The sequence below is a fragment of the Elaeis guineensis genome, chromosome 10 (genome assembly GCF_000442705.2).
Source record: "Elaeis guineensis isolate ETL-2024a chromosome 10, EG11, whole genome shotgun sequence".
Lineage (NCBI taxonomy): Eukaryota > Viridiplantae > Streptophyta > Magnoliopsida > Arecales > Arecaceae > Elaeis > Elaeis guineensis.
The window spans coordinates 19860055-19888001 of record NC_026002.2 but is presented as its reverse complement, the minus strand read 5'-3'; the positions used below and the strand labels follow the sequence as shown (position 1 = coordinate 19888001).

Genomic DNA, 27947 nt, shown 5'->3' with positions numbered 1-27947 from the left:
CACGTAATATGTTGTCCGAGATCAAGCTATCATTACTTTACAGGAAACGTTACTACCATTAAATATGTAATTATAAATAAAAGAGGGGTAAAAAAACACAAAAGAAAAGAAGGTTGTCCGAAAAAGTAACCACAAATTTTTGTCCCGGCGCTCTGATAATGTATTGATGCAGGGAGAAAAGGAAGCAGGCTTTCTTTCTTTGTTTCTTTTTTTTCCTTGAAAGAAAACCTTGCTAGGGCTCATGAGTTTTGACCATGCGGTTGGGTTTTATAAATTTGTTTTATATTGTACACTTGACATAGCAATTACCAATGGGCAATACCTGTAACAATTCATCCTCCTCCCCGAAGCCAGACAGCGGTCCTCTCGGTGAGAATCTGAAATAGAGAGCGATAGATATTGGCCACAATCTCCTTGCTTTTATGGTATACGCCCACAAAGTAGGTGTGCTAGCCCACGGTATACGTACATAGATAATAAAATAGAATACAAGTTACCAGCTGGCGCACCCCTTCTGTGAGGCCTTTTTTTTTTTTTTTTTTTTTGCTTGAGGAATCTTTTGGGCACCGCCCGCTTTACCTTAATGGACCACATAGTTATTATTTTTCAACATATATTTAATATTTATAATTTTAAATATGATAAAAATATTTTTTTTATAAAAAAATTATCACAGCTTGTGCTGATATTATGACATTCTGTGTTAAAATTATGACTTTCTGTATAGGATGTTATAATTTTTTCACGAAATGTTGTAAAGAAAGATATTTTTTATCATTAAAAAATCTATCATGACTTTCTGCATATGATGTCATAATTTTTTTACAGAATGTCATGAAGAAAGAATATTATTTTTTCGCAGAATGTCATTGATTTTTTAATAACGAAAATATCTTTTTTTTTTTTATGCTATCCTGTGAAAAAATTATGATATAATGTGTAGAAAATTATAATTTCAATGTAGGATGCCATAATATCAGTACATAATATCATAAATTTTTTGAAAAGAAAGAGTATTTTCGTCGTTCAAAATTTTAAACGAAAAAATAGAATTGTGGATATGAAATATGAGTTGAAAAATGATAATCACGTGACAAGATGAAGTGGTATATTTTACATCAAATTTTTTATACCACGGCGGTGCACAAGATTTTTTTTTTTTTTTTCTGACTTGTTCCTTGCATCCAGCGATTGCTTAAGAAACGAGAAGGGAAAGAAGGAAAAGAAAAGGGGTAACGAGTGATGACAGAGAAAAAGGCAACTTTGTGGAGCCCCGTGTTCTTTTTTTCAACACTCTTTTCCCCCAGTGGCCTTTCTTTCAACCATTTGTGGGAAGGGGACCGGCACTTTGCTTGCGTCAATATATTTGATTGAAAGGCGCTGAGAGACAGAGGAGGGGGCGGGGAGTTGAATGCTGTCATCATCTCGGGATAGCGACTGGTTGGTTGGTAACTGATAAGGAAGGGGTTGTATTGTTTTTCTTGACAGGACTGTTCCCGTTACCTCACCCTGTAATCCATTCTACTCCGAGTCACCGGACGGGTCCGGCACCCACACATGGGCCTTGCCAAGAATTGCAAGCCCCTTGCACCACAACAACCACCACCGGGAGAAATGCTCTGTGCACCATGGGCGATGCAGCTCCGCACGTATCTCCCATGGTGATTGGCTCATGCATGGAGCCGAGCGTAATACAGAAAAAAATTTCTCCCACCACTAGTGGTCTATTGGGCAATTTTAATTGATCAAGTTGGGGCTGGCCCCTGTCTCTGCTAAGTGTCGTCTTCTTCTTCTTTTAACCTCTGCTATTGTCATTGGGTGAGGGGTTTATCTCTCGCACAAAAAAAAGATTTATTTTTTTTTTGCACAAATCCACCTTTGGATCTCGTCTCTATAAACCTCAAAGCACTTTAAACTCTTATCTCAGTATAGATCTCAAGGTAACTAATGGATGATCTAATATTGGATTCACGTGAAGGAAGATGAATCCTTATTTCACACAATGATACACCCAGCCAATCCTTTGCTTTCTATGATACTTCAGGTCTCGTTTGGCTTTGGCTTTGAATTTGATTCCCGAGTAATTTTTTATGCACCGCACATAGTGCAGCAAAAGTGCACTGTGCCATCTTATTGGGTCATGTAGCCATCGATTTCTAACATGATTTAATACTTCCAGTTTTATTTTTTCGTTTAAATTTTGAATAACAAAAATATCCCTCATCTTTTGAAAAAATTATGATATCCTACGATTAAATTATGATTTCTTATACAACAGAAATCATAATTTTTTTTCAAAAATCATAAAGAAAAAAGATATTTTTATTATTAAAAATTTATAAAATTTTTAAATAATAAAAATGTTCTCTCTTTCTTGTGACGTCATGTGGCCAAATTATAACTTATTGTTGCACAAAAGTCATAATTTGACCGCAAGATATCATAATATGGTCATAGGATATCATAATTTTTTCAAAAAAAAATTATCATTTAAAATTTTAAACAAAAAAAAAAAGTAGAACTACGTGTATTAAATGCATATTGAAAAGCAGTGGTTACGTGATCCAATCAGATTGGATGGTATATTTTTGCTGCACCGCATGCAGTGCACAAAGGTTTTCTCTTGGTTCACTGTTGCCTCTTGGTTCTTTTTGCATAATTTGGAGCTGGACATGAGGGAATTGAGACGATCTGGATTCAACATGTAGTTGTTGTTATCGTTTAGATCTATCACCCCAGGACAAGGCAATACATGCCATGTATGTTTGAAATCTGGGTGGATCATGAGGATCAGTCATAACTTCGTATAGTTAAGGGGCACAGATAAGGGCAGATGGTTACAGCTCGTTCGTTGATCCTGAAACCAGAGGATGATGGAATCACGCTATCATCCTTATATAAACGGGGCTAGGGAATCCAACTATGCATCCGATCAAATCTAATCACATAACTTGTCTCTTAGCTCGTCGGATTCCCAATTCGAGCAAACCAGCTAACATCCTTTATTTCACCAACTTCATTATGTCGGATTTCGGTGGCAATAGGGATGAATAAATAGATGGATGAAAAGGCACAAAAATGAAATAGATATATTCCTTCGAAATGATTATAAAAAAAATTAGTTGTATGATCATCAATTTCGCACATCCAAAGCAATCTAAGTTGGTATGCAAATTATAATTATTCTTTTGCTGAGAAATTATATTTCTTGTTAAGCATCTGTAATTAGCATATGTAGTGTGATGGATCTCTTTTAAAATTCTTGAGATAATTGTTTATAACTAAATAATGGGCATTTGCAAGTTGAAATTATAGGCTCGAGAATTGTTTATAGCTCTATACAAAAATCCCAACGTATCGTATTCATGGTCTAGTGCACTGGACGCCATTTCACTCCTTGTAAAGTGTAAACACACGAGGAGGCATAGTCAAGTAATGGTTATATATCTAGAGCCTTGACTAAAACCTCATCTCGAAGCACCAATCAAGAAGGTGGCGGTCAATCCACTTTTGGCCCCCTGTGCACCATTAAATCAGCGGTGTCATCAAATGTGATGTCCCAATATTTAAAGCCTGCCATGCCTCTTTGGCCTAACCAGTCTGCAACAAACCAACTCGTTTTGGATTTTAGGTGTTCTAGCAGCAGCATGCATCATACCACCAGAACCTTCCGACAGTGGAGTCTTGCCATCGGAAGCCATTTTAAAATTTCCTGCCTTTTGGGGTCCCAGCTGCAGATTTTTTATGTCTCAACATTTCAATGGCGTAGCTTGCCATTGGAGATCTTGCCTATACACAAAAATAATCAATGCGTAATGTGCTGTATATTAACCAATAATTACTTTGGAAAGTATGACTTGTTCATCGTTTTCGACCAATGTACTTGCACTCACATTTATCATAAAGCAAATTTTGAATTGTTTTAATTTTTATAAGGATTTATAAGGTGTACAATAGTGGAAATCCATGTACATGCGTTAGAGCCTTGAGAACTAATGGGGTGTTTAACGTCAGTATCGTGATAGGTTAATTGACAATGTTTCCACTGATTGAAGCATATCTTGTAAGAATCATCAGGGTGTATGATGTATCTGCTTGTTTAAATTTCTGCTTTGCTCTTTTACATTAACAATGCTATTGCTTACTAATCAATAGAACCCGTAGAAATTATAAAGAGTCAAGTCAAGAGGAACAATATTTACTTGCCATCGTTATTATCTTCATCATCCAAAATTAAGAAAATCATTTTCAAAGTTATCCTTCAACATGATCTCATCACAAAAAATATCATTTAAAAGGGTAAAGAGTGTACATACTTTTTTTGTCTATAGTTGCCAAAATATTGTAAGGCAGCAATGCAAAAGTTTATTGTTTCACATATAAATAGAAGATGAGTAGGGGGTTTTCTTTCCTTTCTCTTCTATGCTGTATCCTTGCCTTACCATTGTATATACTTTAGTTGAATGCCTCTGCAATGTAAAATTGAGCGAAACTTTAACCTCCTTCACGTCTATCACTTCACTGTCGCTGCTATTGCAGAGGTTATGACACCGGTCCTCTCAACGTGCCACAAGGTTTTTGAATCATTCATTTTGTGAATTTTTAGGAGGTGCTTGATTGAAGGAAGTGATGGTCCAGAATCGGAATGAGAATGTATGACTTCCTTTTCAATTATTTGATTGGAAGGAGTTTCATTCTGATTTCGATTTCAAATTGAAATGGAAATGATCCAATCTAAATAGAACTCAACCTTTATTTTTTTTTATGGATTCAAATTTTTATTCTGATTTCGATTCTGACCACAAACCAAATACTTTGAAAAATTTGATCATTTCAATTTTAATTCCAAATCATTTCGATTTCAATCACGAATCAAACATCCCTTAGATCTTTAATGATGTAAAATACTTACGGTGCAGAGTCTTATTGGATTGATTTACGTTGCGCTTGGTTCAGGGGACGGACCAAAGGACCCTTCCTGGGTAGCCTGCATGTCTCGACTCAGAAAAGAACTGTGCAACCTGCTTGTCTTGACTCTGAAAAGAACTAGTGCTACTTGATCACGTTGGAGGAGGTAGTGATGATTGTGATTCTACCCAATAAATGTTTTGTTTTGTTTTTTTTTTTGGCATAACACCCGATAAATGTTGTTTAAAGCTTATATTCAGCACTCTTGTTTCTCTCCTTGCAGTAAGAGAAAAGAACTAATGGAAATGTAGTCATCGAAAAGGAAGTTTATATATATAGACCACCCCAACTTGTCTATTGTGAGAGAGGACCGCGATGAAACCGACCAGTAATAAGCATGCAATTCTGAGTTCGGTGTCCAGTCCACTTCTCTACCCCACCAAGTTTGGGTGGGCGCGTTGGAGCTGGGTATCGATCCCCAAAAGTGCGGTGGAGGACACCACCCACCAATTAGCGTGCGGGCGCAAGGGTCTTTCCTTGTGCCCACCTGGGGGTCATATTTCAAGCTTAAGTGTGAAGCAAAGTGGACTCAAATTAAAGTATGAGGCATTCGATATACGATAACCTATCTAAGATAAAAATTGATATGGACAAAAATATTTAAATTATTATATTTAATTATATATTAATTATATAACAGTAATTTCAAATCATCTTTATTTTTTAAATCATCGTCCAACGTAGTGATAGAAAATTTATTTAATGGATATCCAATAGCACTCTATCACCTGATCTTATATTAAAACTATATTAAAATAAATTAATCAAAATATCGGAAAAAAAAAATCTATTAGATATTTTTCTAAAATTTTTTCTGTTCCACAATCCTCACTTCCAAAATTTTATTGAGAAAATAACTTGAAGCGGTGATTTCATGTCCTCAATATATAAGATATATCAAAAATATTTTTGATATTATATGGTTGGTGATCATGCATTTCCATAGCACGTCTAACAAGTTAGTTTTATATATTTGAAAATCTTTAATTACTGCATCATGGCTAACCAAATATTATGATTTTAGATCACTATGGATCAAATCATCTCAAGATTTAGATCATCAATGATCCTAGATAACTATGATGATTTTAATTGAATCATCAAATGCTATCATAAGAGGATCAATAATCTCTTCTTTCAAGACGATGCTGATTCTGTACCTCAAAAATTATTGGTTGGATTAGGTTTACTAACTTAGTGGCATACCAGTCTAAAAACTAATAACCGGCTCGGTGATGGATCGATCCATTTAAAATATCATCTTGTACCTATAAAATAAAAGAGGTTATTGGCGTGCACCATGTGGCTATGCACGTAGTCGATAACGACAATCGATTCTAATGAGCCCCATTCATGAAACATGCATCTCAATGTATCATTATAATCAATGGCTATGATTGGCTAGTTGTACGGCCTGATACATGCACTTCAGGCGATGATTTCTTGCAGAAGGATGACCTATCACCTTTTGCGCCGGTCCGCACCACGGAGCCATTAATTAGAAGCGCGTTTCGCTTCCACTGCAAATTTCCTAAGGATGATATGCATCTGCTGGCGATTCCATCCACTCTGTCATGTACAAACGGAGAAATTATTTCCTGGACCACGCCTAGGTGGACCAGCGCAAATCTCGGAGCACATGCACGGTGGATAACGCCCAATCGGGAATTCGTGAAATACAAGGGTTAATGTGGCGTGTTATTCACAGTTGGATTTGGGTGGTCTACCCGAACGTGGTCCAGGCAATAATTTCACGTATAAACGATGTAATAGCCTGCTTCGTTGGGCCATAGTCCGAGGGCGAGTACCAAACAGCTGCCACTTTGACCGCGCGCACGTTCGCGCCTCACCCCCTTCCCTCGTGCCAGCTTCACCGCCGACACTTCTGCTCTACTCTTGCGCGTTCTCTCTCTCTCCCTCCCCTTTTTTTTTCTTTTTTTTTCCTCCATCCGCAAAAGCTCTCACGGCCGCAGCTTTATTGATAAACCTTTTAACCCCACCACAACGCACGACGGCATAAGTCCGCCCCTCCTTTTCTGCTACTTTACCCCCACACCACTCCAACACGCGCATACCAGGAAAGAGAAAGAACAGAGGAGACACAGGCAGACACACGGGAGGGAGGGTAGCACCTTTGTTCTCAGTCCATCCATTCCCCATCTCGCTCCGGGAACGAGTAGGAAGGGGAAACTAAAGGAAAAATAAAATAAAAAAGAAGGACAAGGAGAAGAAGCTGGATGTTTAATTCATTGATTGGTACGATGCTACGACGAGAATTTCCGTCGGGTTTGGGGGTTGGTGGATTAACCTGAGCCGGAGCCGGCGCCGGCGGTCAGCCGAGTGGAGTCCTGTTAAACAGGCCCATCCACCAGTGAGTGAGTTCCTCCTACGCCCTCCAGTGTTTCCATGCTATGCATTTTGTTCCTTCCTTTCCACCTTTTTGTTTGCTAGTTCCTTGTAATTAGCAGCATGTGTTCTGGTGTCCGATTCCCACACCATACGTTTGGAGGGAGGATAAAGTCTGCCAGTAGAGTCAACGCACTCTCGATTGCTCGTTGGATTTCAACTTTCAAGAGAAATAAAAAATGGTCTTGGAACTCATGAGATCGATTTTTGTGGTTTTTCTTTTCTTTTCTTTTCTTTTTCCTCTCTTATTTTAGTTTGAGCAATTTAATCCAACGGACTCAACCAAAAAAACTAATTGAATGGCATCTCAATTGGGAAAGTTACGATCTTGGTGGGGAGCAGAGAGCCATTGAACCTGTCGAGAAGTGTTCAGAAGAAGATTTTGAAGTGGGATGTGCAGGTATTAGTTCATGTTTGGCTGACTTGTCTAACTTTCCCTTAAAAATTAAACTTCAAAAAAAAAAAAAAAAAAAAAAAGGGAAGAAGAAGAAAGCCAACTGGTCATACCAACAAACATCATAGACAGGGCCTGGAGATGGCTGATTCGGGGGAAAAAAAAAATTATTGCAGCAAAACTGTCCCTGGTTTTACAGATGCAAACGCGCACACAAGACTTCATGTTCTCACCCGACTCTTATGCAATGGCTTGTTTTTGACGTTCTTACTTTCTGGACACGATCATTTTTGTATGAACCCAAAATTTTTTCAAGTCTTCTAAAAGTTTGTTGATTGGTAAATGATCCATGGACTCAATTAGGATACAGTTTGCCAGTTTGCAAAAGGTCACATGTTATCTCTCTGCCGTCCTGCCATCAGACTACCCAGCATGACACCTGATCAATTTTTCAGACTCTGAGTTTTTCTAACAAGGACTAACTTTACAGCAGCTTATACATGTATTTGTAGGACATGGCATTAGCTTGAAAAGAGTGAGGAGGCTGTAAAGTCTTACAACAGTGGTTTTGACTTTTGAGGTTCGAAGGCCATTAGGTGACAAACTATGACTCAGAAGCACAGCATCTGTCACATCCAAGCATGAAAGCTCGAAAACAAGGACACAAGTTACAACAGTTACCGATCATAGTACAAAAAAAAGAGTTCTGGCTCTTTCCACATTGCCAAACGAAGTTCTTATCATATGTCCAACTCTAGCAGTTTTTTATAGATTATTAATGATTGGGTTGCCACAATATTGGCAATTGTTTGGTAGGGACATTCATACCCAGTCAAGTTGCCATGTAGAACTCGACTTGGAGATTATGATCATGGTGGAGATTGGATGAATTCTGAACCAACCCAATGCCTAGCATCATCTTCCATCTTAAAAGGAAGAGGTCAAGAAAACAATTCACCACTTTGATGACATATAACTTGAAGATGGATTATGTAGATAATTGCCTTGGCACAATGAATGCACCATGCGAGACTGATCAAATGTATCCTGGCAACATTGGCCATAGCCGTTCACATAATGCATGAGTATATTACAAGTAGGTTCATGATTTATGAATGCATATCATAGCTCTACGCCACATGTAGTTGATGACTTTAAATTCTGTGCTGCCTTTTTTTTTTTTTTCTTTTTTGTGGAAGGTTTTGGTGAGCTTTCCCCATAATTTAAATTTCCTAGTCTATTCAGTTATATTGACTTGTAACCCAATTCTGGAGTTCTGATGCTTTATCAATCGCTCCTAACTACAAAAAACAATTTCATTTTTTTAGTTGTAAATTTTTCTGTTTTTGAATTTTGTTAGATAGACTTAGCTAGAAGCATGGAACACAAGACATGGCTTTGGAGAAGGAAGTCTTTGGAAAAGACCATCACAACGAATGGGAAATCCGATCTCTTGATGAAAAATCAGCAAGAGGTAATCTATTATTTTTTTTTTAAAAAAAAAAATGGCAATCTGCAAGCTGATTTTCCCATTACAAACATTAATTTTCTTCTAGCAGTCACAACCACTGGTTTGCATATTTCATAACCATTAAAATGGAAATAAAGCTTAATATTCCCATAATTTGTATGATGAAATACTCCAAATTTTTCAATGGACACATTAAACAACAATAAATAAAGAACTAAAGATGTCTAGGTTGCTTTATGATCCTAGAATTTTAATGACAATTTAAGAATATATTTAATCGTTTAAACATGTCTATCTCCTGGTATAAAGATGTTAAAATTAAGCCCATCTTAAATGGCATTAATTAGTGTGGAATGTTTGATATGGCAATTGCTATCTTTGTATATATTTGCTTATCTTTTTTGTAACAATGCATGCCAAGGTGTTGACACAGTTCAGCATGGTACCACATCCTGTGCCAACTTGTAATTACAATGAGCACAATATGCAATACATTAATTCTTGCTTTTGGTGTTTTGACCCTTCATTCTATTTTTGAGGTGTGAAAATACTAGAAGGCACAAATCAGAGACGCTAATTTTGAGGAAAGAAGGCCATTATTATCCTCTAATACTCTTTGTAAGGATTTTTCAGCTTCATAAATGTCATGGTAGAGAAGGCGCATTGACATAATATGCAAATGAGAAAACCGCCATAAAACTCACCCCTTTGCTTGTTTATTTTCTTGAAAAGAACACAAGTAATGCCTTTGTGTCTTCTGAAAGCAATATGTTTGTTCTTCTCATCCCCACGGTCTCTAAACTCTCAACTACATTCCATGACAATATCTTCATTGAATAATGATCATTTTCCATTTCTTCTTCCTAGTCCTTTGCTTTAATAGCATCTGTAAGCTTATGTGACCTACAGAATTGAAAATTCTTTTTGCTAAAGTTTTAGGATCCTTCATGACCAATAGGTACACTTTGATGGCCAAATCCTTATTATCCAACATTTCACGGTGCAGTTTTACTTTAGTCTTTAGCTCCAAAATGTCAAGATAATCAAAGATTTCCATCCTGGTCTATCCAGACGGATACTGTACTGGACCAGAGAAAAACCAGGTCGTAGTTGCATTAAGGACGCTAGATCTCTCAAGATGGACCAGGATGGTTGCATCTCAATACCTTGGATGGCTTGGCATCCCCAGACACTAATTTAATTATTTATTTGATCGATCCAGGACCCCCTGATATCATACTGATTTAGCCTCATAGTGGGACGGGCTCTTGTACCAGGACTTAACCCTTGGTCTCGATACTTGTAAACTTAACCCAACATTTTGCCAGAATCAAGGTTGGCTTCATCAATGATAGCCACCGACAAAGTATTCATAGAAAACACAGACCTAAGCAACTGGAGCTCATGACTGCAATAAGGAATGAGACTTGAACATAAGATGCTTGATTTTTTTATTTTTATTTTTATTTTTTTGTGCTGTGTCTAAACTAGTTTTGGTTTTGGAAATTTTTCAATATTCATACTCACTTTCAAGTTTGGCAGTCTATCTAAGAAGCAAAACACAATATGAAATATTAGCAAATTTGGAATGAAATTGAGAAAATAAAAATGAAGCAATCAAAGAAGACAAATAATACATCTTTTTTAAGTTTATCATATTCTTTGGGACCTCTGGGTCATGATCTCAGTGTTTAACTGAAACAATAAAAAGTAGTCTTGCAGAATAAAAAAAATAAAACATGTTTTAAAATTTAAATCATGTTTTACATCATTTCAATGTAATTTTGCTTTATAGTTTAATGGCAATCTAATACGTAATAATCTTTGAGATTTCAACTCTAGGATAACCAAACTTTTATTAAATAAGTTATTATTTAGAATGGATATCAAATGCTTTCGTATCCTAACCTGAAACTTCCAAGTTTTAGCTTGGGAAAGTGCTTTTTTTAAATTTAAGAATTAAATAAATGATAAAAATTGGCTCAACTGTACATACTTATGGTAAATTCGTTTCCATTAGTTAGTTTTGGTTTAAACTCTATAACTGACCTTGTCTTCAATTTGGTTATGGCTAATATTGAAAAACTTTTAATTGAAAAAAATTTTGGTTGAACTTCAACTATGCTTGGAGTCTAATGGGATAAATAGTAGGGAACATAAGACAAGCATTAGAATGGGGGAAAGAAGAAATGCAAGTAAGTGCCCTCAAAAGAAAGGTGCTAAAATATTGATCAGCAAGGTTAAAAACATTATTTCTATCTACGTGGGCCAAGCCATTATTCCTATCTACAGGGACCAAGTGTTAAGATTTTGACTTATTCATCTCATCTTAAACCACATAAACATATAACAAAATCAGATAAAGGGCAGATAAATGCATTGCTCACATTGGTTCCTACTTCCTAGCATAAATTGTTTCTTAACGATATCTATAAATTATTAATGCGATAAAAATTAATAGTGGGCCAGCCAAATTGAAGACCCACACCACTGATTTTAGTCTCCACCAATAAACATGCCAATAAATATTAAATAGTACATTTTGGAGACCTCTAACCTACATGCCAAGTGGGTACAAGAATGAATGTTCCCAATTGTGCTAATGTGCTGAAATTATATGAAAGGGAGTATAAATGGAAAATCCACCTTATTGATCATGATCTACTATCTTAAAACATGTGTAGATTTGAGTTCAACAGATTTTGATGAGTAGATTATAGAAAATATGGTATTATATTTTCAAAATCATTCATTTCTTCTTACCCACTTAATATTAACCTAAGAACTACCAAAACACATGAGCTTTACTTTCTAAGCATTTTTTATGGTGTAGATCTTGTTCTATGATTTGGACCTTCAAGTTGGATGGGTTCATCATTGGTTTTGAATAATCAATTATAGTTCAACTCTAATTACAATTCTCCATATTAAAAATCTGCAAATTTCAAAGAATATTGTAGAAGAATGAAAACAAGACTTATGAAAGAGAGGTGCACCCAGAAAATGGCAAATACGTATACTTGAAGAAAGAGACATTGCACTTCATGAAAGCACTTATGTGAACTATGACGACTGGGATCAGGCTTCGACTTGCTGACTTTAGACAAACAACCTATGTAAATGGAAGAGCCAAATGAGGAGACTAGTGGGTGATGGAGAGAGAGTAATTTTGATAGAGGGAGGGGCCTAGGGGAACTAAGTTGAGTATCTTTGTTAAAACTGTAATGGAGAGACAAGCTTAAAATCTCTAGATTTAAAATGACTTAGCAGGAATACTCTTTCGCATTTGGAATAGTTTTGTTACTTTTTGATATGACACTGTCTCTAAAGAAAGGACCCAAAGCAAAGGCAATGGGAATAGTATTTAGCCTAATTTAGCAACTAGTTTAGTCATGACTAAGGTAAAATGTCTTCCACTTCTCTCACTCATATCAATATCTTGTTAGACTAGAGACTATACAAATTTTAATGTATGTAAATCGATTATAAGTGTGATGGTTGAAATGATCATGATTATCCACTTGTCACCCATATGAGAGGCCATATATGGGTAGTTTATTGTTGGTTGTCTAAAGGAAATTATTTAGACAAGATACATGGAGGAAGCCAATGGCAACCACCACCTATGGGAAGTTATTGTTGGAAATAACTTCCTCTTTCATGATGCAAGTAGAAAGGAGACATGATTTTCCTCTCTCACACTTCCTACCGTACTACGTATGGTTATGGAATAGGGCTATCTTAGCCATGTATCTTAGGATCAGGATTTACCCTCTAGAGTTTTTCTTGATATTTTCAAAGTCATTTTGTTGGTGTTTGTTGATTATTTTGTACTCTTCCACTTATCTTGTATTTTTATTATCTTACAATTTGTGATTCCTACAATTTGTTCTCATATTATTATTTTAATGGTTATTGTTATATGTATAATGATTATTGTTATGAAAATGACTATTGCTGTGATGCATCCGTTGAAGTTAGAGAGATTGTAGAAAGACAGCATGCTGATCTTCAAGCATGGAATGATCTTCAATGTTAGCAGGAAGAAAAACAACACCATCTCGTGCATGCATTTATTGATGTTCTACAATGATGCATTTGTGATGTTGTAAATCAATATTTAGATAGAATTTCAAATGCTAAGACTTATTGCTAAGAAGGATAAAAGAACCCACTTACCTGTGTCATCAATCATGGCATTCTCAACATCGACAAAAACAAAAAGTTTCCTATTGGGAAACAGAATGTCAAAAGTGATGGAAAAGTGGGTCTAGTACTTGTGAGAGTAATGATTGATGTCTCATTCAAACTGGAATATATCTTCAAAACCTTAGTAGTCAGATGGGTTGGAAAGCAGGAAACGGAATTAAGTGGAACGGAGGCCATGATTAGAATGCATGGCAGCATAAAGAAAGAGATTTTACCAAATTTTGTGGGGCCTGCCCCCTCCTTACCATGGTGCAGCTAGCAGATAATTTCTTGGGAGCCTAAAACCAAGTCCACCATTTGTTTCCGTGAAGTATCAATGGAAGAAATCTTTGTCATATGAGATGCAGAGGAAAAAAGATTTTCAGCAAGCCAACCATCAAAAAACAGTATCAGTGGGAAAGCAAAAAAGTGGGGGATGATAGAACTTGGAACCTACCCATAATTTGGAGACTCCTTCATCATCACCATTTAATGGGGAAAATGCTATCCTCCGGTATCTAAAATTCTGGAGCACTATCTGCACCTTTAGTGTACAGAAAGTATCATATATGATTGTTTTGAACTTAATATTGGAAGTTTAAAGTTTTAAGAGTAAAAGGAGAGGATTCTTTTAGAATAGAAAATTCAGCTAGGAGACTTGGAAATTTTTGTAAAGAGATTTTATGGGTCCAAATTTAGGAGGATACCTCTTCTGATCTTTAAGAATATATGGTGTTTGGCCACATAACAGTATGCTAAGGTGACTCTTGCTCTTTATTTGTCTAGCAGGTAAAGCCTAAACTTAATGTGTTGACATGTACCCATTTATGCTAGTTCTTAATATTAATGATCATAAGAGAAAAATAATTGTTCTTTCAAATTGAAGAGACTAAGGCAGCTTTATATGTTAAGCCCTGAGAGGTACAATTTTCTAACTTTTTCTCAAAGAGGATGAGGAAAAGACAAGACAAAATATTATTTAAATACACATGAAATGTGAATTTCTGTGTAGACTTAAAAAGAATTGTTCACTTTACAAATATAAAGGTAGCCTGAAACTTAAACCTTCAATGGAGGCAGATGTTTAAGGACTTAAGACTGCTTTAACTTTTTATTTTTGGGTATGAAATCTTAGAGAAGTAAAAGATAGATATGACTGTGAGAAATGCAGCTTCAGTCACTATATTGTAAATCCTAGCCGCATTTCACATATACACTTTGTTCCTACTATAGTGAATTCCTTTCTATTCTATATTGCACTGTTAACATTTTAAACTCAATTGTTCTTATGTCTCTTGCCTTAAAGAACAATGAAACTAAGTTTATCAGATCTATGCGGTTTCGTTTCAAATTAAATGAAAAAAATTCCATTCTTTGTGATATGAATTATTGTGAAGGTTTGCATGATTCTATACAGAAAGCAAAAGCTCTGGAACTGGAGAGATCCTTAGAGGATTTAAATGGGCAACTATCTTCTGCTCGCACTGAGTCCAATGCTAAAGATGATCTCATTGCAAAGCAAGCAAAGGTGGCTGAGGAAGCCATTGCAGGTATTCATTTTCTCCCCCATGCTTATGACTTCCCTGCCAATTTTTCCATACTTGCTAGACCACATCTTTTGATATACTTTCAAAACCTATTTTACTCATAAATTTTACTTATGGTTCATTTATTAGGTTGGGAGAAGGCAAGAGTGGAAGCGGCATCTTTCAAGCAACAGCTGGCCGATGCTTTACTTCAGAAAGCAACTGCTGAAGAAAGAATACTTGACATAGATTCAGCTTTAAAGGAATGTATGCAGCAGCTACATATGGCTAAGGAAGAACATCATCAAAGTGCTAATGATTGTGCTATGAAGATATCAAGAGAACAAGAGAAGGTACGAGCTTTAGAAGAGAGGTTGGCTGAGATGAATAAGAGGCTTGTGAAATTAGGTGTTGAGAGCAGCAATCTGAGTCAGATTCTTGAGGTCAAAGAGAAGTTGATTGAAGAATCAAATAATTTGAGATCCCAATTAGAAGGAAACTTTACTGCAGCGATGGCGAAGCTTGATACCTCTGAAAAAAACAATGCTTCCCTCAAGTACGAAGTTTGCATGCTTCAGAAGGAACTTGAGATTCGAAATGAAGAGAGGGAATTTAGTCTCAAATCAGCTGATGCTGCCCACAAGCAACACCTTGAAAGCATAAAGAAGATAGCTAAGCTAGAATCAGAATGTCAGAGATTGCGTGTCATGGTTCGGAAGAGACTACCGGGCCCTGCTGCTTTGGCTAAAATGAGAAGTGAGGTCGAAATGCTTGGTAATAGTGCTCTAGAAACAAGGAGGAAAAAGGCAAATTCTGCAATAGAACCTTTCATGTCAAGGGATTTTATACCCGAAAACTGCTATGATGTATCCAATAAGAGCATCACTTCTCTTGTTGACAGATTGCATGCAATTGAAGATGAAAACAAAAATCTCAAAGAATCATTGATCAAGAAAGATAGGGAACTTCAATCCTCAAGGATCATGTTTGCACGTACAGCTTCCAAATTAACACAGGTTGAGAAACAACTTGAGGAATTATCATCAGGACAGGATTGCTTTGAACTAGCAAGGAGCATCCCTGTATTACATAACCTGCCTCATGCATCAAACTCCAAGGATGGTGGTAATGAAGATAATATTAGTTGTGCTGAATCGTGGGCTTCAGCTTTAATTTCAGAGCTGGAGCACTTCAAAAATGGAAAACCAATGACAACACCATCTTGTAGAAGTGCTGGAGTATCAGATCTAAGTTTGATGGATGATTTTATTCAGATGGAAAAATTGGCAATAGTTTGCATGGATAAACCTTGTGAAAGTTCAGATATTATATCAGGAGATAATAAATCACAGACAACCTCTAAAGAAATTGATTCAAGACTTGACATATCAGAAGCAATGGGCAAGGAGCTTGTCCCAATCAATAGACACTCTGATTTTTGTGACATAAATAGGGAAACTCAACTGACATGCATTTCAGTAGAAAAAAGTCCAAGTTGGCTTCAGGATATTTTGAGGGTGATTATCCAGAAGCATCATATAACAAAACGAAGTCTAGATGTTATTCTTGAAGAAGTTAGAGTTGCTCTGGGAAAGAGGGACCTTTCTGTTAGGGAAAAATGTTCAGATGTCTTATATCCCACTTGTACCATATCTCAGAATCCTCCACATACTTCACCAAATTCATCTGATGGAGCATTTGGTATGGGCACACTGGCTGGCGAGACAAAAAGCCAACTTTTTCGGACAAATTATAAGAAACCAGTATGTAAGCTAATTGAGCTTGTTGAGGGAATCATAGAGAGATCCATGAAAATTAGCAATGCCCAACATGCATTATCTGGAAATAGTGGAGGTGCTTATTCACGACATAGATCTGCATCATTAAATGGGTATATTGCTCGTGCATTTCTATGGAAAAGTTCTGAACTTGCATCTGTTCTACAACATTTTGTCATTGTCTGTAATGATATGTTGCATGGCAAGGCGGACCTTGAAAAATTTGTTGCTGAAGTAACTTCGACATTGGACTGGGTAATTGACCACTGTTTTTCCCTTCAAGATGTATCAAATATGAAAGAAACTATCAAGAAGCATTTTGATGGTGATGAATCACCTAGCGACGATGAATTTGAAGCTGTACTTAATAGCCAAGGTACAGAAAGAGATAAAGCAGATGTACATGGAGATCTCAAGATTGAAAAAGAGAGGTCAATGCCCTTTGTATCTGCATCAGATGACTTATATATTTTGTCTCAAATGCAAGATATTGAGACTAAACTCAAGGATGAAAATGAGAGACTGAGGCTTGAGATTATAAATATGGAATCTAGAAAGAAAGATTTGGAGGAGAAACTCAAAACAACCAGTGCTAGAAATGAGGTCTTGATCACTAGACTTCATGAATCAGAAGAAAACATTTCCCATTTGGAAGTGGAACTAGCTAAACTGAAAGAGTCAAAGGGATTGATTAAAGGCCAGATTCAAAATCAGAAGTTAATAGATGAAGATCTTGACACACAGCTTAGAGTTGCTAAAGTTGAATTGAATGAGGCTCCACAAAAGTTCCCATCCCTCGGAGTTGAACGGGAGGACAAAAGTCATCACTGTGAAAAATTAGAGGCAACATGTCTTGAACTACAGCTTCGTTTAGAAAGGTAATGAACTGATCTGTTTTCTACTTTCCTAGAGCCAAGGTTTTAAATTCTATGGGATGGGGGTGTCTCGATTTCTCCATGGAACGGGATGCCTTGCTGTCCCGCCCTATCCCGGCGGCGGTCTCAGTTATATATCTCAATAGATATTCTTGGTCTCTTTTCCCTTCTTTCCTTTCTTTTTTTTTCTTTCTTTTTCTTTTTCTTTTCTTCCTTTTTTCTTTTTCTTCTTTCTTTTCTTTTCTTCTACCTTCCTTTCTTTCCTTTATTTTTTTCTTTTTTTCCTTATTCTTTCCCTTTCTTTTTTTTACTTCTTCTTTCCTTTTCCTTTTTTTTCTTTCTTTCTTTTCTTTTCCCTTCCTTTCTTTCTTTCATTCAACTTCTTCTTTCCTTTTCTTCATATTTCCTTCTTTTTTTCTTTCTTCTTTGTTCTTCTCTTTGCATGGATGGATTTTGGAGTCCCGATCCTATCGCGGTTCTGTTTTTTCATAAGAATGAGATGAGACAGCTGGAATGCCACTCATCTGGGAATTAAAACCTTGCCTATAGCATAAGCAAATATTATTTTCTAATCTACCTATATGTATCACAGTGTGGCTGCTAAGGGAACTCCAAAATATGTTGTGGGCAGCGAAGAAAAGCAAGTCAGAACAGTAAGTTTTCTTATTTCATTTGACTGGTTTAATATAAAATTCGACATAAGCACACAGAAGCATACTCACAAGCTTTGATTACTTTTTGAACATCTTGCCATTAAGCAAATAACGGACATCAATAGTAAATTAAAATTAGTTAATGAATTAATTAAGTAGCATCACTTAATGAGATTTGAATGATCGAGTCCATTTTATATGGTACTATAGGTTATCAGTACCCAACTGGTACTGCTGGGACAATTTTGTAAATGAATCTATTATGCAGCCAGTTGCTACATTAGGGCAAGACTTGGAAGCATGTGCAGCCTGGTTCTTATGCTAGCTGATTAACCCCTTATTCTTCTTGTCCACTTCAATTTTTGTTTTCTTTTTACTCTTTTTTTTCTCTTCATTCTCTCTAGATCTCTTTAAATCTTCCCTAACATACTTTACACTTTATTTAATGCTTCTCCATTGGTATATTTGCATTCCTTTGACGTGATCTTATTGCTGCAGATTTTCTATACGATAGACACATAGATAACCAGCTATTGTTGTTAAGTCCTATAAATTCCATTCCTTTAGACCTAGACTTTCTACATCGAATTGATGCAATCAATGTTTGTCATCTCAACATTGGGTCTCATACTAGTACCATCTTATTACAATGTTGGTATGTGGTACGGTATGAGATAGTGAGGCACATTGAGTGTCGGTACAATACAAGACTACATACTGGTTCAATATTCCTTGTATGGTACAGTACCAACTGATATGGTAAATCTTGGATGCAGTAATAAATTTGTAAGGCTTGATAGCAAAACTAACTTCTTTTGCTCTTCTTTTTTTTTTCTCCAAAAAAAAAATGAAAGCAAGTTTAGAAAATTTACACAATATTCTCTTTTTACAACTTAATGAATGCAAAGTGCTAGACAACTATGTGAATTGCCCTTCAGAGGAACTAAGCTAGATTTAGATTTCTTTACCAATTTAGTTGCAACTAGTTTGCATTTGATTATAGGAATAGAAGGTTCAAAGTTTTGTGCTCAGAATGATGCTTATCATGGAGTCCTATAATGTTTTATGATAAGGTGCAACTTACGATCATGGATGTTGGGGTCCCATAATGTTTTATGATAACCTGCAATTTACAGTCATGGATGCTTGTTATGTGTCATCATAGCCTTAGCATCTCCTTTCTAATTCATTATCAATAAAACATTTAGTTGAGGATTTGTTAATCAAGACCTCTTTTTACTATCATATTGGCAAAAACGAAAAAAAGTAACTTGTGGAGATTGTAAAGTTACAGGAGTAAGTCAACACATCAAAGGAGGAAGAACATGGACTGGTTGACTAACCCCTAAAAGTATTGGATTGGCAAGTCTCATTAATTAGTTAAGACGATGATGAGCAACTCTTTTCTAGGAGGATTATCAAACTTAATGTAGACCATTTTGGTTATTAGGGAATGGATTGGATAGGGTCTAAGAGCGAGATCCACTATATTAGGAAGTCAAATCACACATCAAACTTCTAAAGGCTCTAACTTGCCCATATGATATTGAGATGCTCTTTTTTAAAATTAGATAACTTTTTAAGCTCTATGACATGGCGCCATCATGTCAATGGCGTGGCATATTTTGCAATTAAGGCAAGATTTTATAGTTTAAGTCTCAAAACAAGCTAGCTAAAGCAAAAGTTTTTTCAAGAAAGACTTTAACGAGATGTCTCTTAGTCTTAAAAAAATTAGGTGATGCGGTTGAAAGCAAGGTTGATGTAGAAGTTAAGATCTACCTCATATAGGATTTTAGTTTTTTCGTAATTATTTTTACCAGTCATGTCTATTTTGAAAAAGCTGTAACCTAAAGAAATCTTATCTAAATTATGCAAGTATGAACCTCACTAGGGAAATAGATACTTCATAACTCAGTTTTATTATTCATTAATGGAAAAAAGGTGGCTAAGATCCTATTTTTGCTATTTTTTTTGTTTTTCTATTAAGAGTTTTTAGTTGAGTGAATTGAAGGAATTTCCTCCTTTCTCCTCATGGATCAAGTTGGTATATAGCTTTGGTGTTCTCCATTTGTAGGGCTTTAGTTTATGGTCCAAATGTGCGAGTATGAGAGAACTAATATTGGTGTTCAAAGTTCATCGAGGACAAAGGTAAATAAGGCTACTATTTTTATCTTTATAGATGATGAGATGAAGAAAGCCTTGTACAACTAGAGAAGGAGATTGTCTAACTCATTGAGCTTGTATCTTGACAAGTGACATTTTTCACTCAAGCAACACCAACTCCTATGCGAAGCTATCTATAACATCTAGAGGTTGGGATTTACCATCCAATGGGGAAGATGAGCAATATACACTCAAAATCCCACTCTTTAACCTTGCAAAGTCAAAGCCCAAAACAAGATCCCTATGTATGATGGAGCTATCAGCGTAGAGAAGCTAGTAATTGATTGGACCAATTAGAGATCTATTTCACTGTCTTTATATACATTAGTGTTTGGAAGATAACTTTTGCTCATCTCAAGCTCCCTAGCCATGCCCTGATTTTATTGATTTCGTACATGAGAAATAATGATATCTCTAATCTAACATGGAGTAAATTCAAAAGTCTCATCAAGAAATAATTATACCCAATTAACCATGAGAAAGATCGATTGATCAAGTGGCAGTATTTATTGCAACAGTATGACTAATCTGTCCATAACTATACCACTAAGTTCCACAAGCAACCTATCTCATTTGGAATCTTTGATGATTATGAAGTCTTAATGAAGTATGCTGGAGCTCTTCATGGGAGTATGCAGAAGGAGCTGAAACTCTTCAAAGTTGAAAACATCGATTAAGCTAGCATGAAGATGATGAGGATCAAGGAGAAAAATTGGTCCAAGGAAGACAGCAAGCGTGATAAGTTTAAGAAAGATGGTGGAAAACTCAATTTGAAAAGAGGACAACAAGAAGGAAACTAGGATGACTTAGAAAATTATCGTAGCCATGAGATCAATGGACATAGCGAGAAGAAGTGTTCAAAGCAAATTTACAGGTTTCTCGAGAGTATTAGAAAGTTGCATCAAGAGTTCGAGAGACAGCTGCATAAATCATACCTGTTGTTGTGAAACTCCGGTGAGGTCAGTAGATGACTGAGCCGGAAATATGAAGAAGAGCAAGGTATCTAGTAGGAGACCGAAGTAGATGGCTCCTTCAACCTTCAACCAAAATTTCACTTGTCGGAGTTTGTCCGATGGGGGATCCTCCTATGTTTAAGTTAGTTGGAGCTTGGGAAGTAGCCGAAAGAAAGAGAAAATAATGAGAGAGAATTTCTATGCTCAAAAAGACCTACTTGAGGGCCCTCTCTGCCCCTCTTTATGTAGAGGAGGGAAACACAAGCCATTACCCGGATATTAGGGGTGCTGTTAATACATTTATGGGCCAGAATCATGGGTAGTTACTCCACCCATATTGAGCCATTGTGGGCCGTTATTACCCCCATGATGCCAGATTTATAGCTTCACGATCACATACACAAAGGAAATGGCCTGGAAGGTTCTACTAGGACCGTTAAACTATATGCTATTGGTATATGTCTGAGCTCGAGTTTAGTAACAATCTGAGGAAGACAGAATATTTTCTACATGATCTGTAGAGTTAGGTCAGTACAATACCAATCGTATAAGGATTGGCATGACAAACATCATGTGAAGTATAACTTCCAAGAAAGGAAGCTAGTCTGGCTCATCTCAACAAAAAGAAAGATTGAAGGGTGAAGGAAAGAAATTAAAGCAACCCAATATGGCTGCTTCAAAATTTTGAAGAAGAAAGGGGAGAGTGCATTTTAGCTTGATTTGCCACCATGCATGGAGATGTACTTGATAATCAATGTTGAGAATCTGAAAATGTTTGAGCTTTCCATGTGAGATGAAGATCAAGGCTACGAATCAGTGCTGGCATTTATGGATGATCTATAGGTAGAGCTGGGAAGGCCACTGGACGAGAATTGTGTCCTCTACAGAAAGGCCACAAAAACAAAGCACTAGAGGATCGATTCCTTTTAGATTGGTTAGAAGATTCAGCTTGCAAAGCCAAGTACTTTAGTTATGGGACTAGGAATTGGATATTTCTCCATCTTCAATTTTGATTTAGCGGAGCTAAATCCCCAAAATAGGAACAGTCTTGATCCAGGAAGATCACCAAAGTTGATATGGCCCAACCTGGCCACTTCAAGGAGCACTAGACAAGGTCCAAAAGCAAAATCTATTATGTCGAGAAGCCAAATCTCATGCCAAACTTCCAAAGACTCTTACTATAAAATGTCTGATTAAGGTAGTCATTTTTTAAAAAAATCGAGTAACCTTTTTAGCTCTACAGCATGACACACCCCATAAGGGTGCAACCTATCGAGTGATCGGGGTCAAATTTAATTGTTTGAGCCTTGAAATGGGCTGGTCGAAGCAAAGATTTTTTTTTTTTGGAAAATAGTCTGCGTATCTCTTAATCCAAGAAAAAATACTTAGCATTGCTGAAGACAAAGTTGTTATAGAAGTCAAAATTTACCTTTTGTAGGATTTTAGTTTTTTATGATTATTTTAATAGTCAGGTCTATTTTGGGAAAGCTGTAATCTTTTTTAACTAGAAAAATGCAATCCTAATTGTGCAACAGTGGACCTGCTTGGTATGAATAAAGACTTTGTATCTCAGTTATAATATTCAGAAATGAAAGAAAAAGGGATCTAGACTCTACTTTCGTGGTGTTTCTATTTTCTAAACTCTTTTAGGACATTTGAGTTGAGCATCTTGAAATAATTTCTTCTTTCTCCCTTATTGGATTAGACTCATTAGAAAGTGCTTTTTTCTTAAATAATTACATGAAACCAAATATCATTATTAATAGTGAGAGAACAAAGCTACTGCAGCAATGGAGGAGGAAGATCGACGTGATCAACTAGTCTTAGGAAGCCATGGGACAGAAAAATCTCATTCATCAACTAGCAGTAGGATGAGTAACTTGTTAAATAGTGATTAGCTTTATTACCGAGCAAAACCTCCATCAGTGGCTCATTAGTTCTCTTTGGACTTGAACCCCAACAAACTCCATGATGAACCGTTGATCAAAAGAAGGCGCTTTCTGCAAGAGGGTATGGGTCATCTCCTATTTGCTACTTAATTACACTCCTAGCTGCCAAATTTATCAAGCATTTCCAGATAAAGTAATCCTTGGGCTTCGCAGTTGCTGTCCAGATCTCCTTTCCCATCATATACTGTCTTGACCACAAGTAGACATGTTGCTGGGAGGATTTCAGGACTTCTGTGGTAAGGGAGCAATTCCAATTTCCTTTGAACTCTTAGCGCCCAATACCCCTGCTTTTGGTTCGAGCATGCTATGTTGGAGTTTGGACTGAATAGGGCCATAACGCTTTCATTGCGTTTGACACTCAAAAGTACTTGAAAAGAAGTCAGCTCATGAATTGTATTAGCCAGGAGGGGAAAACCAGAGACTAGGTCTGATGAAGACAGAAAGGAACAAAATTAATGAGTTATAGCTTCTAAAAGAAAAATGAAATCACTTTGCCCATTTTCCACAGGTGTCTCACATAAACTTGTATCAGTTTTTATGCGTCGATTGGAGTTCTTATTTGGTTTTCTTTTTGCTTTAATGGAAGGGCAATGATAGGCACCTAATATATATTGGACAATCAATTGTTTTAATAAGTACATCTTGAACTGTAAGAAAAGGAAGAAGAAAATGGCCTACATCACCAAAAAAAAAATTCAGCTTTCCGGCTTAAAGCTTGATTAGGATATTTTCTGGGCTTTGCTAAACCCAAGTGAAGAAAGCTGGGGCAGTTAGCTTAATAAATTCAAATGGATCCTATGAGGCCAATAGTGGGTTAATATTGGCTTATAAACCAAATGGAACCCGGGCGTGCTTCATGGAGCCCAATTATTCAACTGGACATGCAGGGCTTAAGAAAAGTAAACATTGGTTCAGCCACACAAGGTCCAAATTTAAATTTTTTAACTCAAATCAATATAACATTAGGTCGTCATCCATTGGGTGAAATGAACAGGATCAGACCTTCCAAACCCAAAAAGAAAAAATTAAGTCATTTCTACCCCCAGAGCTGTCCAAATCCATTGAAAACTTGTGACCCCACAGATACACTCAGGCCACAGATTTCCCTAAACTGTTCATTTTGCAAACAAGAAAAACTACCTTCATCTATTTTCAGCTTCATATGTATGATTGCATTGTTCCAAATTGTTAAATCATGCTTCAATAACTTAGAAAAATCTCCCACTTTTTGTGTACCAAAAATCTCCCACTTTTTGTGTACCCCCCCTCCCCATCCTGCACCAATGAATGCATGTGCAACCTGTCCAGATGTGTTTCTTTGCAAGAAATGCTACAATTCGAACTTCCAAGTTCCTTTTCATAGGCGTGCAATCTATTCCTGCATCTGCATTGCTATTTATTCTCCTGCAAGATGATGCTCAGCTTCTGCAACAGGCTATTTGCTCTTGATTATTGAACACGAAACGCTGGATTCACTCTGAAACTTGTTCCAGGTTGGCGTCCCTGACTCCTGAGTATACCTCTTGCCATGAAACTTGGACAGTTTCCATATAAGTCAACAAAATCTGACCCAAACTAAGTACAAAATCTACCTGATTTTGTCCTTACAAAACTTGAACATAAATGATGGCATTGATGAGATTTCGTCATAAAGTTTCGACAGCATAAATGATTGTTCATTCTGATTATTTCAGTTATGACTTTTTTGATTGGACCAATTATGATCATGGCAGTTGTCATGGACTTTTTGTTTCTGCAAATACTTATTTTGAACCAGTCATAGCAATTCCTGGCATAGCACCATCTTCTTTCGTGGCACCAGTCAGATAGTACACATATTATTGCTTAGGTGTTCAGCATATAAATACAAAGAGGTTGCATAAATTGAGATTTGGAATGCCTACGTAACCTGCAGGATTGGGAAATTGCTGCAGCTTCAGAAAAACTTGCCGAGTGCCAGGAAACTATCCTAAACCTAGGGAAACAGTTGAAAGCCCTGGCGTCCCCAAGGGATGCTTCTCTTTTTGACAAGGTAATATCAACCCCTGCTGCTGCTGAGTCCGACCATCAATCTCAGTTACTTGATCAAATGCGAACCGAGGTTGACATGACATCTGAAGATTCCAGATCTCCTAAAACAAAGGAAATCATATGTACTGAACCACAATATCCACCAGCTGCAACTACCGAGACCCCAAATACGGGTTTGCTGTGTGGGCAGAAGATCCACAAAGACCAGAGTACCAATAAAATAAAAGACATCATCCAACGTTCACCAGTGAAGTCACCAGAGAACTTTTACAGTCTGGGTGGACCAAATAAGCACAAAGGTGTGGCTGACAGAGGAATGCTCGCAATGGTACCTAAGAAAAAGCAAAGCGGAGTCAGTTTGCTCAGAAAACTTTTTTTGAAGAGGAAAACAGAGAGCAGCAAGAAGCTGGCCCTTCCCACTAGTTGTTAAACCCATCGGGCAATGTGATGTGAAAGGTAACAGAAAAAGCCTGCTGGGGAGTTATTTGGAGCAGTGTCATTAGTGTGTTTATGGCAAGTTTTTGTCGCTAATTTTCTGGCTTCTGTGATTGTGGTTAATTTGTCTGATTTGTGGAGACTTTCATGTGATGGAGTGTGTCCCTGTATGCAGTCTTCTTCTTCTTCTTCTTCTTCTTGGTTGTAAATCTGGCACCTCTTTGGTTTTCAGACAAGCTGATGTTAACGTAATTACTTCTTGGTGCTCACCTTGTGGGAGTAGGTGTCATTGGAAAAGAAATCCATGAACTTTCCAGGTTCTTGGAGGCAGTGAGCTGTGCTACCCCCGCTGCGAAGGAGGAACTTGCGGCAAAATGTCCGTCAGTTTCAGGCATTTGATGAACCATTTAAGGAGTGGAGTCCAACGTAATTGGTCTAGTTCTGATCCCTGAGTCTTCATGGGTCGCCAAGGAGGTTGGCAATGAGTTGGATGATCTTGCAATGCTGAGTGTTTGGACCTCAAGAGGAATGAATTATAAAGTATCCATAAAGTGTATTCTGAGCAGTTTATGAGGGGTGCGTTTGTTATGGTCAACCTTGTTGCTAGAGTTTACGGGACAAATTTCCTACCACGTTACAAGAACCCTCTCATTTTGTTAACATATGGCTATGGTATCATACTTAAAAGTTTCATCTCTCAGATCATTTATTCTATTTGTGTTAATGCGTCTCCGATTTGTCATCTTCCAGGCCCTCCTCTTCAGGAGACGGGCTACTGAAAATAGTGCAATTTGATGTTCTTTGTCCATCGAGTTTGACTAATAGTTTATTTTCGAGTTCTCTCCTTTGCTGTTGCTTTGCCCATAGGTAATACAGCCCTACTAAAATAAAGAACGACCTCACGCTGCCTCTGACGACCGTATGGCCAGCGATGAAACCTCGGATTCTTTTCTTCTTGTTTTTCCATCAATTTGAAAGCTTGTTTCTGTGCTTCTAGGCTATGGATTCACAGCAAAACAACTTGAAATTGAATCAGAGATTAATGCACCGAAATCAAAATCAAAGCATCAAATCCCACACAGAAGACTTGAATTGAAGGTAGATGGAGAAGGAGCTTTGACCCTAGCTGAATAAAATTTATTATTCAGTTAACATAGAATTCGAAGATCCAATAGAAACATGGATTTGATTATGGAGAGAAGAGATGATTCGGGCCTTCACAAAATCAGATTCATTGTTTTAATCCGAAAATTAAAAAATAAAATTTTTAATCATTCACTTCTTAATCTTGCAATGAGATTAGAATTTTCAGAGACACCATGGATTCTAAAACTACTATTCATATTTGTTCTAAAAGGAGATAAAAGTACACGGATCAAATATTAAGTATATCCATATCCATCCTAAAAAGGTTACGGACATAATTTAGATTTTAGTTATATTCCTATTTCTATCCAAATATGAATATATATTGGATATTAATCGGATATAAATTGGATTTTTAGTGGAGTTTTATTGGATATTATTTTTTGGTGCATGCAATTTGTGAATTGTATAGTCTTAGTAAATGAAATTAAAGTTGGAGAGAGAATTGAAGATCATAGAGTTCTTTAAAATAATCATTTTTGGTATTTAGGATTAATTATTCATAACGAAGCGGAGATTAAAGTGAATATTATCTATAGGATTTAAGCCAAATGAATAAAATAGAGTAGTACGATTGGGATATTGTATCATCATAGGATGTCTGTCAAATTGAGAGAAAAATTTTTGGAACTGCTTATGACTAGCTATGCTTTATTGAGAAGAATGATGACAACTAATTTATTAATTATATGATCATAAACAATGAGAACATGATCTAATATACAAATGGCACAATTAATTAAGAATTTAAGATAGATTTATGTACATTCAAGGAGACTGACTTGGTCAAAGTCTAGATTATTTGTTTGACTAAGTTTGCAAAAAAATATTTAAAATAAAGCATAATATTGAAACAGTAATAATTTTTTGAATTAAATATTATCATCACTCTTTAATATAGTATAAATTAAAATAAACATAAGCTATCTATCTTTTAGAGAGCTTGTCAGAAAAATTATATAAATTGTAGAAATATATAGAAGTTATCGATATTTTTAAATATTTTATCAA

The 27947-nt window shown here is 36.4% G+C and overlaps 1 protein-coding gene across 2 annotated transcripts; it reads left to right on the top strand.

The window, feature by feature from the left end:
• Positions 1 to 6977: 6977 nt before the first annotated feature.
• LOC105052806 (filament-like plant protein 7) lies at positions 6978 to 26452 on the top strand. Of its 2 annotated transcripts, none has more exons than XM_029266933.2 (6): positions 6978 to 7339; positions 9129 to 9242; positions 14845 to 14977; positions 15104 to 17609; positions 18199 to 18259; positions 25240 to 26452. In XM_029266933.2, exons 2-6 carry the CDS (start codon positions 9147 to 9149, stop codon positions 25783 to 25785), a joined length of 3342 nt encoding a protein of 1113 aa, XP_029122766.2. In that variant the 5' UTR covers positions 6978 to 7339; positions 9129 to 9146; the 3' UTR covers positions 25786 to 26452. The 2 variants fall into 2 exon arrangements, with proteins under 2 accessions (XP_029122766.2, XP_010932033.3); XM_010933731.4 differs by having other exon boundaries at positions 6979 to 7343.
• Positions 26453 to 27947: the final 1495 nt, after the last annotated feature.